This window comes from Xiphias gladius, chromosome 19 (assembly GCF_016859285.1).
Source record: "Xiphias gladius isolate SHS-SW01 ecotype Sanya breed wild chromosome 19, ASM1685928v1, whole genome shotgun sequence".
Taxonomy (NCBI): Eukaryota; Metazoa; Chordata; class Actinopteri; order Istiophoriformes; family Xiphiidae; genus Xiphias; species Xiphias gladius.
Genome location: NC_053418.1, coordinates 5,506,993 through 5,521,916, shown reverse-complemented (window position 1 = coordinate 5,521,916; position 14,924 = coordinate 5,506,993). Strand labels below are relative to the sequence as shown.

At 43.3% G+C, this 14,924-nt stretch overlaps 1 protein-coding gene across 7 annotated transcripts in view; it reads right to left on the bottom strand.

Annotated features, from left to right (window-relative positions):
- The window catches only part of taok3a (TAO kinase 3a), a 70,115-nt gene that overhangs the window by 2,407 nt on the left and 52,784 nt on the right, over positions 1-14,924 (bottom strand). For all 7 annotated transcript variants that reach the window (XM_040155075.1, XM_040155076.1, XM_040155074.1 and 4 more), the window contains 7 exons: positions 14,150-14,287; positions 7,651-7,887; positions 6,309-6,437; positions 5,132-5,335; positions 4,270-4,509; positions 3,511-3,723; positions 2,828-3,010 (listed from right to left, as the gene is read on the bottom strand). In XM_040155075.1, the coding sequence (XP_040011009.1) occupies positions 2,828-3,010; positions 3,511-3,723; positions 4,270-4,509; positions 5,132-5,335; positions 6,309-6,437; positions 7,651-7,887; positions 14,150-14,287 (1,344 nt within the window). The remainder of the gene's footprint in view (positions 1-2,827; positions 3,011-3,510; positions 3,724-4,269; positions 4,510-5,131; positions 5,336-6,308; positions 6,438-7,650; positions 7,888-14,149; positions 14,288-14,924) is intronic.

Here is a 14,924-nt window from a genome sequence, read left to right as displayed (position 1 = left end):
CCTCAAAATGAGAGTTGAGCCAACACCTCACTGGCACAGTCACACTGTAATGTTTGTAAATGCTTTATTCAGTGCAGGGCCATTGTGTCGTATTTCATTAAACTGCAGAGCTGTTCATCTTGTTTTGTTCACCGCGTGTAGTTGTTTTATCAGCCGGCTAAATGACGGTAAAGATGTGGCACGCTATGATATGTCCAGACTTTGATGTTCACTGTTTTACACTGTGAAGGTGGAAGCGGGTTAAGCCATATTAACCGGGTTTTGGCGGCAGGAGTTGTGTCCGCCGGATCTTTCAGGTGAACGCCCACATTAACTCAGCACACACATCCACAGGTGCAGACAAAGCACCGCATGGCGCAATACGGCAATCTGGCCAACTACTGAGCATGCACAGAAAACTCCAGACTCTGACCATGAACCGAACCAGAGGACAATAGTGCTTCCAAAACCATGACATCATCCTGGCCCCAGGGTGCAGATCCGGGCTCGGCCACGGGATGGCGACAGACCGCCACCGCCGGCACAGACTACACCGGACCCGGCAGAACTGGATCAGGGCAGCATTTCAAATGTCTCCTCCTTTGTTGTCGGAGTGCTGTCTACTAGACTGTGGCGATGACGTCGGTCCCTCTGGAAGGAGGCGTGCGCGGCCGTTGTAATCTGATCACATGTCACTGGTGTACATGGCAGGTCGGCTGAATAGACAGGTTAAAGACGTGTGTCTACCAGGAGAGCCTTGCGACCAGATTAGGGGGACACAGATTGATACCGTGTCAGATTTATGTAAAGACATATGTAAAATTAGAACAAAGTGTGAAAGATAGTCGCCAGCTTGCGACACAGCTGCGGACGTCAGGTTTAATACTACTCAATAATTGATACGTCAAACGTTACAGCAATAAAAATGTCTGTGGATGAGTTTGCGCTGGAGTGATTTTAGGGCATATCTAGGGAGTATGTGCATAAACTATTTAGACTGGAGCCATACAACAACCTATTAAGAACAAGCTATAATTACAAGCTGAACTGTATCAAGTGTGTGTTATCATAGAGAGAAGACGACAAAAATGTCGTGATGAGAGAACAATGCTGTCGTCTTGATATTTCACCACCATTAGGAGTGTGTGGGAGAGAATTGGTTGTCTGCTCCCCTGCAGGAAAGCATGCTACTGTCATCACCACCTGTGGTGAGGGAAATCTGTGTGTGTGTCTGTGTGAACTCATGAATGTCTGTCTGGGTCCCCTTTCATGCCCGCACTGCCTGCTGAGGTGTATGCAAATGTGTGTATCCGGACCCGTTCGCTTAAGCGTCGAGGCTTCCTCAAAAATCAGCACTTGGCTGTTTGTATTTCAACTTATTACCGCCCATTTGTGTTTGTCTACAGACATGCATGCTTCAGATCTTTAAAAGGTTTCTTTAGTGATGTACTCTTAAGTCCTTCTGGAGCAGGATCTTGGAACGACATAGGACAGGTTATTCTAAACTGTAAACAATTCAAAATATTAGCTAAGGGGAGAAGGACTGCTGGCTTTTGAAGGAGGGGAAGGATTTTTTCAAATTTTTACCAGCTGCGACAGCGTGGATGGTACTGTTTTAACCTCTGTGTGTGTGTGTGTGTGTGTGTGTGTGTGTGTGTGCGTGTGTGTGTCATCATGGCAAAATGGGGTCCTGGAGAAACCTACTGTAGCAGGATCCACCACAGAGCCAGTTTTGAGTAATTTGGCAGGTGTCTGTCTGTGGACAGATTTTGTCACCACTGAAGTGCCACAACCGTTAAGGATACAGTCGCGAAACTTTACAGGCGTCTAGTTGAGATCATAATGAAGGCCGAGCTCGAAGCTGCGCTTCATTTAATAATGTAGTAATGACTACTGAGTGCTCATGGGTTGGGAAGTCAACATGTTGACGAGTGTCGCAGCTGGTGTGATCCCATCACAAGATGGTGCCTAGTTGTTTTTAGTTTTTCTTTATGTCCTCTTATGCAGGATGGGGTCACTGTGTTAAAGTTAGTGACAGTAATTTTCCAGACAGTATCCTTTTTATGGGTTCTTTGAGGAGTCTTCGAGGGTTCAGTACGCTTCAAACAAATCAGGTTGTATGAAGTGTTGTCCCAACGCAACTCGAGGCAAAAACGTTCATAGAGATGGAAGAGACATGATGAATCATACAAATAGCGTTAACGACACACACTTTCAGACAGTCTCTCCTCAAAGGCATTCATGGTGCAGCAATTGGTCGTACACACAAAACCCTTGAATCATGGTGGCCTCTAACTGCCTCAACAGTATCATACATTTTGAAAGAGACAAGTTAGATAACTATTCAAATACACATCTTAAAACACACTGTTACTCGTTGGCCTTAAACTGTGCCTGACCTAACTTTTCTGTCTGGATATCTTCTCTTTTGAAGCCTTGGGTTGCTTCCCGTCTCTCTCTGTAGCTGTTGCTGTCTTGTAAATTATTGTTAACTGTTATGAATTGGTAATTTCTATTTTTACATTTTTCTTTCGCCCTTGGAAATGTCTTCTAATTTGAATTGGTGGTGGTCTTTTAAGTGAAACAGCAGGTTTAGGCCAGAAGACAGGTTGTTTTTACTCCTGTGAGGGAATAAATTCTCTTCTCTTCTTTTTTTTTTTTTTTTTGGAATCCTGTAGCCATGTCAATAAAGTGTCTAAAGTGTTTTAAGGAGTGTGCCTTGAATTATTTGGGGATTGTCTGTATTGATCGACAATGCCTGCAGCATAACTAAAGTGTGTCCTACAGAGCAGTAAAAAAAAAAAAAAAAAACTCCTTTAAAATGAGGAGATCGTTTCCTTCACCACACCTTTTGTTCCAGGTGAGCCCGTCGCAGCGACACCTTCTGCTCCAGCTTCTGCTGCTCACGCTCGTGCTGCGCCTCAGTCTGCATCTTGATCTTGCTTTGGTAGGCATTGAGCAGCTCCATCTCCTGCTGCAGCTGCTGCCTCAGGGCCTGGCACTCGGCTTCCTGGGCCTCGTCCAGACGCAGCTGACACAGTCGACCGTGGACCGCAACAGGGGAGAGGGAGGTACAAAGAGACAGAGACAGAGAGAGAGAGAGAGAGAGAGAGAGAGAGAGAGAGAGAGAGAGAGAAGGGAAGATCGGGGTGGGGGGACATGGATAAGACACACAGAAGGAGAGAGAGAGGAAAAAGAGGGAATAGAAAAAGAAAGAACATAAAGGATGGGAGGGGAGGAAGAAAATGGAAGGACAACAGGGACACACAGGACATGGAAAGACAGTGTAAAAGGAGGGGTAAGGGAAAGACAGGAAGAGAGATTGCAAATGAGGGTGAGATGGAAAGGGGAGGGAAGAAGAGAATGATACAGGACAAAGACGAGATACGAGATGAGTACAAACGAAGAGAAAAAAGTACAAGCAAAACCAACAGGTGGAGAGAAGGGCCTCATAATCTGCCCTCCTGCTTTTATAAGAACATCTACTTGTTGTTTAGAAGAAAATGATCACGTTAACGTCTCTCTACTCACCGCCTGCGAGGCCATCATCTCGTTGATGCTCTGCTCGTATTGCTCAGCCAGGATGGCCAACTTGCGTGTCTGCTCATCCTTCAGGGCCTTGAGCACCGTCTTGTGCTCGGCCTTGGGCGTGACTTCCATCTGGTGGTGGCGCAAGGCCTTGTACTGCTTGGTCTGCACTTTACATGTGTCCTGGAACTGCTTCTTGATCTGCAGCTCCAAAGCCTAGTGGAGAGGACAGACACAGACAGAAAAACAATAAGAAAAGAACATTAAGTGTTGAAGTTAAAGAGTAGATCTATTGTTCTACTCTCTGTCTCAAGTTTGCGTGAAGTCAAACCTTCAGAATTCTGCTGCTTAAGGTAAAAGGTCTTACATGGCCACAGGCAACAATCCCACCTCTAGTCTTCGTTATCCTCAAAAGCAAATTAAAATCAAATGACATTCAGAGATGACACATTTTGTATATTCTTTCACCATTCTTTCCAAATTAATTTGTTACATCCATGTTGCATCACTGTGTCATCAAAAACTACCCAAAACACAAAAGATGTTACTCATGGCTTGCGCCATCTTAGAGGTGGATCCAATTTGTCTTTTCAAAGACACAAGAGCATTTTTAAAAAATGTATCTAGAAACAAAAGCCTTTCAAAAACGTTTTGGTTTCTTACTGTCAACCATGCACTTCAAGCACATGTGTACTTACGACAATGAACACCACATCTAGAAAATCCTGGATTGAAAACTTTATCGTCTCTTTGTCGACTCACTTTGAGGTTCTTGGGCTGTTGCCGGAGCTCCAGCACATGCTTGCGGTGGAGTTCACGCTCACGTCGGTTGTTGTACTCGATCTGGTTCTCCAGCTCCGTCTGGTGCTGCAGGCGTATCAGGTCCATCCGCAGCTTCTGCAGGGTCTTCAGCTGCCTCTGCTCCAGTTCCTGTGTGGACTCGTCGTGGCGGATCAGCATGGCATGCTCCATCTCTTTCTGGGTCTTCTTCTTGTTCAGTTCCTTGGAGGACCAGGAGGAAAGATGGAGGAAGAGGGGGGAAAGAAGGGGAAGGATCCATTGATGACTTGCAGTAGGCGATATTGTAACACTGTTTGTTCAGCTTGTTTTCAATGTGACATTCACATTTTCACTTGTAGAAATCAATTTTCCTCTTTGTTTTTTTCAGGCTTAGAACATTGGCTGCCATTATCGACAGCTGAAAAATCGATAAATATCACACATTAAACCTCCATTAATTTTCAATTTAAACTCCGAAACATTCAAACTATCCTCTAAAGCGTGACTCAGCAAGCTTTTGGACCTTCTAAGACTTCCTCCACATATACACAAGAGCTTTTCAGATTATGACATTGCTGCCTTGCTTTACTCTGTAATAATCTTCTTATAGTTAACAGGAAACACCACACAGATCTAAAGAACAATGGGTGTAGTTATTAAGGACACACTGCTGTTTGCTGAGAAAAATATTTTGGCATCCCAAACAATAACAACTAATAGAGACGGATTTAACTTCAATTCAAACTCTTACACTGGACATAATTAAATGAAAAACCAAGTCCACTTTTAATTTATGACTTGCTGAATCACACATAATGTTTCTAAGAATGTACATCCTCCACACCTCTCGGATCTGTTCCTGCTCCAAGTCGTGCCTCTTAATCATGACTTTGCGTTTGAAGCCGCGACAGTTCCTGTCATAGAAAACCCTCTGCTGGGCCAGGAGATGGGCCTCCTCCTCGGCCTGGGAATGCTGCATGTTTTCCTTGTGCTTGGAAAGACGCTCCTGCTTCTCCTTCTTGGGCGTGCTGTGGTCCTCGTTCATCTCCTGAGATGGGTGAAAGTTCCAAGCAGAGGAATTATGAGAGGAGATTGTTTTTGGCAAGTACAGGATAAAAGGATGGTCAGAATCTGTAAAAGGCCGTAGCCAATGATCAGTTAATCTGAACTGTGATTGGTAGATTTATCTGACATTTTGGGTGGGTAATTTATCTGTTACTGAAGTTTTATTTGTTCAAGTAAGTTTGGGACTATCCACCATGGCCAGGGGGGGTGAGGAGCTATCTAGTTTGAGACATTATTTTAAACCAGTGGATATGTGAAAAGCAGATTTCTAAACTATGTATTATATATGCATGTTTCTGAATGTGGGAGTAAAAGCCTCCATACGAGTCTACATTATCAAGTGTTTGTGGAGCATACGGCAAACTCCAACTGACCTTCTGTCTTGAACTACAGCTGACTTTCGAAGCCAGGAAGGGATGAGAAAAAAAAGAGATAATTTCAGCCAAATCTATCCCTCTGGAGTATGAGTTCTCTTTCTCTTTCATGGGCTTTGAGGTAATCTACAACTCGCGCTAATGCACTTAACACACGAGTCTGATCCCTGCTCTCTGTGGTGTCTAATTCCGTTATAGCCCTCGGTTGGTGGGAAATATCTCTCCCTGCCAGCGACGCTTTCTTTTAACTGTGCTGACCAGTGTAACACACTCCCAGCCCACAGGAGTATTCTTTGGACTCAGTTTCAAAGTTGTGGAGGCACATAAATGCTACACTAGGCGTATGGATTTGTGGGTTTCCCTGTTTGTGTGTATATACGCATGTGTAGGTACACAGTGAGTAGGCTGGGTGACTCAACACAACTTCCCAATGACCACTTCGGAGGCACTGAATGCCCATGTTTGTGTGGAGGAGGGCTGATTCGACAGTAAACAGCATACAGGACCATGTGTCACACACAAGAGAGGCGTACAAAGGAGCTCGCCTGAGGAGGAAAAAGGAAACCAACAAACGTGGCGCACCTCCTTTATCTTCTCCTTGCAGAGTTTGTACTGCTTCTTTTGATTATCCAGAAAAGTGGTCAGCTCCTTCTTCTGCTGGGCCACAATCTGCTGCTGGAACTTCTTCTCATCCGCCAACGCTGTCTTCATCTGGGGGACACATGAAACAGGAGGAAAACAGGTGCACAGAGCTGTTAGCTGACCATATATTTCCTAACTGAATATAGGCTACAAGGTCGGCACTGAGCTTTGAACGAATACAGTCATACGCTAGCTTTTATGATACCAGCTAAAATCTACAGTATATCAAGATAACTAGAGTTACCTTGGTAATCAATTAATTCTCTCAGTCATTTTCAATAACATACATTCTCTGGTCACAGCTTCTCCAGTGAGAGCATTTGCAGTTTTACATAATTTAAACAGAGTATCTTTGAGTTTTGGACAAACCATACATCTGAAGACATTTCCTTGGTCTCACAGAAATTTAAACAGCCATTTTTCAAAATAATTCACCATTTTAAATGATTAAAAGAAAAGATTAATTAAGAAAATAATATAGAGATGAATCCATAATGAAAATAATAATTAGTTGCAGCTAACTTCTCGTCCTGTATAATTACAATATGAGCTGCGGCTAAAGATTTTGTTCTGTGGGCTGAGTGGTTGGTTCTGGTTAGGTGTCACTTGTTGGTCAATTTATAGACATTCAAGGAAACATGACTTTGAAAAGTGGTTGAGAGACAAGTAACAAAACATGGCAGACTTACTTGCTAAAGCAACCTATTTTCAGACCAGAGTAAGCCAATCTCTAGTAACCAGTAGGTTTAGCTGAGTGATGCGTCAACCCACATGTGATGTGACACTGTGTGTTTATGTTCCTTTTAAGGGGTGCATGCTGGTCTATATGAACAGATATACTATCTCCCTGGCTGGTATGGCACGCTGCGTGCTAATCACGGAGATATGCAGCTTGTTTTTCAGAGTGTGACATTCTGTGACCCACTTCTGCCCTTGTGTTTCATCATATGTATCATTGGGTGGCAGCAGTGTGCAAAGTCCTAACTAAACCTTCTGTAGTATTCGATGAAAGACTCATGTCAGAGCTTCATGGTTCAAACAATAACATTTTTGAACAGAATTAACTTTTCAAGAAACTTTCTTACAGCAACTACAGAATCATAATAATGTCGACATCATGTCCTCTCCTGTTTTTCCAAAGCAAACATTATCCCCTAGCCAACTGTTGCATGGTACATGTGATCATCTGTGAAATAACTTAGAGGTTACTGTACTTATGCATCCACTTATGCTTTCCACTCATGTACTTTAACCCACCCACCCACCCCCCAACCAATCCCACCTCCTTCTCAGTTTGCACGGCGTGGCGTTTTGCCAGCTTCTCCAGCTCGATGTAGGCGTTGTTGGCCTGCGTCTCCACCTCCTTCTGCAGCTTGAGCCGGTGCTCGTCCATCTCGGACTTCAGCTTGTTCTCCAGGGCAATCAGCTGCTTCTGGTGCTGCCGCCGCATGCGCTTGTAGCCCGACATCTGCTCCCGCAGCTCGCTCTCCTGCTCATGCTCATGGATCTGCTTGGTCACCTGTGGAGAATGAGAAGTTTGGAGATGTGGGCGCTGTGATATCTGTTTTTTTTGATCAGACCGAAAACCACATTATTTAACCTACACAAGAAATCGAAAGGTTATAAAATCTGGGGTACATCCAAAAAGCAATGCTTAACCTGTCGCCTGTCCTTTGTAAATATGCAGTAACAATTTTCAAATATTACAGTTCAGCTGCTGCAAGCAGTAAGCCACTTAAAAAATTTCAACCGGTGATGGGAAATTAAGACCATAAAAAAGAAATACTGTGGAATCTCTTCAGATGAAGTTACAACTAAAGCCACACAAAAGCTCCTTCATTTGAACATCGCACACACATGCACAGATCAGGCAACCAAGAAGGATCTGAAAATAATCTAGAGATGATTTTGGTTAAATCAGATGGTGCAAGAAAAAAAACTAAACAGAAAAATTAAAAGAGCTACATAATCATATTTAATCGAAGTGAAGGACCATACTGGATGTCTTCACAGAGATGTCAAATGTCATTTTTTAGCAAAGCCTACACCTGAAACACCAACCTGAGCACAGAAAGGGTTCTCGACATCTAGGTAGTACTCGCTCCGCATCTTCTCATAACTTCCACCTGAGCTCCTCAGGCCAAACATGATGGCTACTTTAGCCAAGTGCACCAGCATCCAGGAACCTTGTGCAGCATCCTATGCCCGACAGAACCCTGTCTGAGCTCTGATGCCACCCAGAGACTCTCCTCTTACTGGACGAGGACACCCCCCCACCCCAGTTCGCGCCCTGGGCACGCAGCGGCCAAGGCAGGCGTGTGAACTATGAATAAGGCAGACCAACTCCACAGGCCAACAAGAGCACAGAGCGGCTCTTTAGTCGGGCTAACGCTAAGCGGCGGACAGCAGGTGGGTCACATGAATACCTCATTGAGAAAGAGTGAGAGAAGTTGGAGGGGGGGGGGCTAGAGAGGAGCAGGCAGAGAGATGAGGGGAGGGGAGGGGTGATTGCAAAGGAGAAACAGCAGATGGAGAGTGACTGGGAGAGACTTAGAAGGGGAAAAAAAATGGAAATAATGAGAGGTAAAGTGAGAGCATTGGGGGGGGGGGTGTTGACTCGGAAATGAATGGAGGTTGAGCTCCCCTCCTGCTTAATCTGTGCTGAATCAATACCCCTACTGTAATAGCAGCTCCCAATCCCAGTCACTTGCTTCGCTGCCACCCTGCATACTGCCACAAAGGGCCAAGTCACGTCATGTGATGGCCTCTTTCACACTAGGCTCAGGGACTGGAAAGGAGATCATATTCGCGCGGGGGGGGGCATGCAAGCTAAAGGTGACTGTTCCAGTGAGATCAGTGGGAATTTGGCAGCTGAACTTAGTTATTGTGCTTACTTTGCAGTTCAAGGTGTTCTGTCTTAAATACATTTAGTGTTGTACTGAAAGGACGTGATTTCTTCAATAGGTTGTTGTGACTGATTTGTGTAATAACAAATAAGTGGGGCGAGCACTCACAAACTGTCTTCTTGCATTTTTCTTTGTATTAAATTAATAGCTACAGGCAGTTTGAGCTGTGTGTTCACCAGGTGTCAGTGAACATGAATTGACCCCAGCTCTTCTCTTCAATAACCAACCGTCCCCATTACAATTTTTAAACCGAAATTATCCTAAAGAGTCTCAAAAGTGTTAAATTCCAAAAAAAAAAAAATATATAGACACAAATATTTGAGCTATTGGCTGGTAACTACCTACTAAAAGACTCTTTAAAGGAAATTTAATATAAAGGGAATGAGTAGAGCCAGTTTTTTTTTCTTCATTTTTCTCATGATTTGAGTAAAAACCATTTACCAGAGCAGGTCTAGGTTGTTTTCCCGACAGAATTCAATGTTGCAAAGAAGGCATTCAACTTGCTGAAAATGCCAGGAGATAAAAATAAGAGTTACTTGACTAGACTTGCATCACTGTAATGTTCTTCCATAAGAAAAGTACAATGTTTCAAGCCTGAACTGGCTCTTTGTGAGGTATAACACAGAAAAAGAAGAAATGGCTGTACTTTAAATGTTGCTACAGATGTAAAGTAACATTCTGTGAAGTCACCCAGCTAAAAAAAAGGATGCAAAAAGCCTCTACAGACCCTCATTTATTGTCCTGTTTTCCTGTCGATGCACAAACGTGGGGGGCTCAGTATTTTCATATTTCTGCTGGGTCCCTAATGAGATGCAAATGCAAAAGAGGTTCACCTGGATTAACCACAACCTCTGACATTTAATGATTTTTAGTGATAAATCTTTTAATCCTTTTCTGCTTTAAAACTATATGGTAGATACCAATAAGGTATATTGCTATTTGCTATTATATTGAGTTATAAGCTTTGGCTGTTGGCAAAAACAGCTAACTGATGGTGAAGGTGCATGTTTGGACGCACCTTCAACTTGACTGCAAACTGCTGCAATGCTGTTGACTCGCTGACAGGTTACAACCTACAACCGAGAGCTGAAGACGAGTCAAGTGGCAGAAGAGGTGAAATATTTTACAACGATGATGTCTCTCACATCGCCTTACGCTTCAGTCAGTTACTTCATCTGACCTATAATAACCCCTGCCCTCCCTCTCACTCGCTACGTGTCTCACATTCATTCTCCTTCTCGCTTTACATCCATCTCTTCCTGCTGTTTCTGTCCCCCCTCATCCTTTTCTTACATCTTCCTCAATAATTTTTCATCCTCCTCTCTAACGATTCTTCTTTTTCTCGCCCTCTATTCATCATTTTTTATCTGCCCTTCTCTTCAGTTTTACCCCTGACTTTTCTCCTACTCCACTTTTCTCTGTCCAATGTTTTCCGACATTACATCAGATCGGACTCTCCGCTTCACCTCTGGGTGACGAAGCCCGTCATCCTCTTTTTGCCTCTAAACCCTTGTCCTTCTATGTCAGTCAAGATTTCAATCTGGACTGCTCTTTTGTCTCACCTCTGTTTGTTTATCTGTCCTTCTTATCCCCCTGATATCTGCCATCTGCGTCCTCCACCACGTCTTTACCTTCTCCTGCTACCATGCTCTATCATTTCATTCACCCTTGAATCTCTTCGAATCTCTCTCCATCACCATGATTTCCTCCTTTGTCTTCTGGAAATATGAGCAAGTTTCTCACTCTGGAATTTACATACTTGTGTTTTTGAGGATGCACCTTATTACTGGCAGCATGTTTTTCATTTCCCCCTTTTTTAATCCATTCTTCTTGTTCATGAGCTCTCTCTTTTCCTGTTTTCCGTCTTCAACTCTCTCTCTTCTCTGGTGATTCATCACCCCTCACCATCTGGACTCCCCATTCTTCTCTCTCCCTCTTTGTCTTTGTCTACCTGCTGATTCCAGTCTCAGCGAGTCGAGGCCAATCTGAGGACGTCTGCACTCGGCAGAAAAAGATGATGTCATCTCTTCCAGCGCCGGCGGGCACAACCAGTGCTACCACACGACAGAGATACTGTGGTTTACGCGACGAAACCTCTTCTCAAGACAGACAGCGTCAGTTACACAGAGCTGCCGACACAGTTGTGTGCCACCTCGGGTGCTTACAGCAGAGGTATTTGAGTTGGACTTTAATCCACAGCAATTTACAATGAATGGATGAGTTAGAACTCTGTAGCGTACTGATTATTTTTCTGTAATGTTAAGGTGATTCTTGAAAAGATAAATGATAGGAAACAAGAGCTGGGGAGAGGGAAGAATGTTTTTTTTCCTTTATAAGTTAAATTTATGTGAGTAGAGGACAGGGGATACAACTGCTTGCCTTTTGTGCATAAGAACAAATTTCCTTAAACTTAAGGTTACTTCACATGAGTGATCTGTCTCACCAGAACACCCTCCTCGTGTAAAATGAGGATGAGTTAGGCTTATTGTCACCATACACCACTAGCATGAGAACAAAATCTTTCTCCTCTCCCCACTTAGCACCAGGTGTTCTTATCTCTCAAGCTTGAGAAAGGAAAATTTGGCAAAACCTTACTGGGGTCAGGCAGCTATGGAAGACGTAGTTCATAGCCAGCTTGTGCTACCTGGCTGGTTGGACGTAAGCAGCTATTGGCTTGGTCAGCAAACAGTGGGGTGCTTGTTGTATGGTGCCAACTACGCCTAAGCTTGCGCTATGGTGAAAAGTAAGCTAAGGGAATGACAGGCACAGTTGGTGCTAGCATCTGTTGACCGAGGTGTTAGCTTGCTCTGCTAGACTTTTAAACTACGCACTTGCAGCAGCGCCAAGGGATGCTGTGTCGACCTTTTTATAGGAAAGGTCTGTGTCTGTGCCTTGACATGAGTGCCACTGCTGGAGTAATGGTATAGGGCAGTGATTTCCAACCTTGGGGGTAAGGAGCCCATGGGAGGCCACAAGATAACTCTTAGGGGTTGTGCGATAAATGGAATAGAAGTCTGTTTCGGCTACAAAGCTGTTGTCTTTTTGGAGTTTTTTTCTCTAAATAATGACTTATAATTGAGAGGAAAATTATGAACAGAGGATTGTGAGAGAATTTCTAATAATCATATGATAATATGTCAAAATAATGAGATAAATCGTGATTATGGGCTGGTAACTTTATGATAATATTACTTAATCATGAGTTATTAATTCATAATTATGAGGGGAAAAAAATTATATTACATTACAAAGCAAACACAAAATGACATTTTTTTTTTTGCTGGTTTTGTTGCTTTACTGGATAATTTTAACTTTTTCAGGCCTCTAAAAATCATCCATATTAAACAAGAGAGACAGTCACTCTTTGGTCACAACTGGTAGACATACAACCAGTGACGAGGGGTCACAAGAAGACCTTGCTTCCTTTTAAAGGGTCACAAGCCAAAAAGGTTGGGACCCAATGGTGTGGAGGCTTCTGAAGATAATGCTGAGAGAGTGTTCCCCCCAGTGGGACAATGAAACGAATGTTTGACAGAGAATTGACATGATGTTATCCTTTTTAGGCTACGCGTCCACAGAAGGAAAAGTACAAAATTAGTCAAGAAATTAAAGGAACTTGACAGCTTAAGTTTTGTCGGGTGTCTACTTCACAATAGCATGTTCCTATTTCCACCCACAAACTTTAATGGTGTACGCTGGATATGCAGTACCTTCAGATGGACTCATACAGATCCTGTCAATATCTATGTGACTGCAAGTCAAAAGAGACCACAACTGTAAGAATAACAAAACAAAAAAAAAAATGAAATCTCCAGTAGTGTGTGAATACAGATGAAGGTCACTGCTGGTCAATAGAATAACACACAGCCCTGGTCTATCAGTGGTTCAAGTACTGGTCAAGGACAGTATGAGGACACACACACTCGGCTACACACATGTCTTCCTTGCTCATGTTGTCTGATGTTTGGTTTAAGACCTGACAGCAGAAGAGACTCACAGTTAAAACCATTGGGTCATGGATGGGCAGACACACACACAGTCTCATACGCTTACACACAACACCACAACTACTTACTAGTTACTAGAGCCGGTTTCCATGACAACAGACAGGGAGGGAGAGAGAGAGAGAGAGAGAGAGACATAGGAGGAAAGAAAGAGAAAATTCCACCCCCTTCAACTCAGAATATTGAGTCAGATCCGAGAATGATGTATTATCAAGTTCAAGAGAGGGAGAAATAGAGGAGAGGGGGGATAGAGGGGAGTAGTAATGCGAAGCGTAGAGGAGAAAACAAAAGGAGTGCGGTGAATGAAGGGAATCGCAGTGGAGAAATGGATATCCGTGGCAGAGAATGGGCCAAAACTGGAGAGGCAAAGACCAAAAGATGGTGTGATAGGTACTAATAACGGGAGGAAGTAGAGAGAATACAGAAAACAAAGAATCAATATCAAACAGATGGAGAAAGAGATTTGAGTAAAGAAGCAAAGAGGGAAGGAGACTCCACAAAGGAAAGACAGACCTGCTTTTACAACCGACATGAACACAAACCACATTTTCTCAGCATGGAGACATTACATCACAGCCCAACTCAATGTCCTTCACAATCACGGACAGGTTTTAACGGAGAGAAACAAAAAACATTGCCTCCTCTCCGCCCTCATATGCTGGTGCAGTGTAAACATAACAAACATAAGAGAATGATTTTGGCTTCTGCAAGATGTAGTTTTTCCATTTTTTGGCTTTTTTTTTTTTTTTTCCAAGGTGAATGCTCCACAAATGCATGATCATGAAAACCTTAAACCAAATAAAAATGTGTTTTAGGATCTCAAAAAAAAATAAAAACAATAGAAAAGAGAACAGAGTTTTGTTAAACTTACCAGAGAGGCTGACTTTATTGTGGCAAAGCGGCCCTGGTTCTTGTAGTTTTGGGCCTGGCTGCTCTTGTCAGAGGATGCCAGCCTCAGCTCTGGCCGGTGGTCCCTGTGGATCCCATCGTCCCAGTTGTACTGATGGTCCTGTGTGAAACACAAAAGTGAGTAAAGCAAAACGAGTAAAAGTCATCGATTAAGTCACAGAATTGTCTTCTTTTAAAATAATACAAGAGCAAATGGCACTGATGTGAACAGGGTGTCAATATGAAGGTGAAAACTGGATTTTAACTCACTCGAAAGCGTGGCACTATTAAAACTCTTTAAATAAAAAAATTCCTCTTTGATTTTAATCAAACGAGATCTAAATATCAAAAGGAATCTTTAGCAATTGCTAAGTCTGTGTCAACTGTAACCCTGCAAAACATGATGAAATCATCATGAGTTGATTCATGTGAGGAGGGATCTTCGGCAGCATCTGAAAACAATGTGTGTCACTTTCATTTGTTCTCAGTTCAGCCCCTGAACTTTGAAACAACACACTGGCTGTCTGTTCATTAAGTGACATCCGTATTCATGCACTGTCAAAATACAAAGAGCAGATGAAGAAAGAGAATGACAGAGTAGTGACAGCCCTCTCTTCGCAGATTTTTAAGTCATATGAGATGAGAATGTCAGGCTTGGTGTTGACCCGTGTTTACTGAATTTGTGAGCGTATGCGTGTGTGCGCTGGATGCCGGAGTTGTAAGAGGGGAATTTGCTGGGAGTGTGGGTGCCGCTTGTC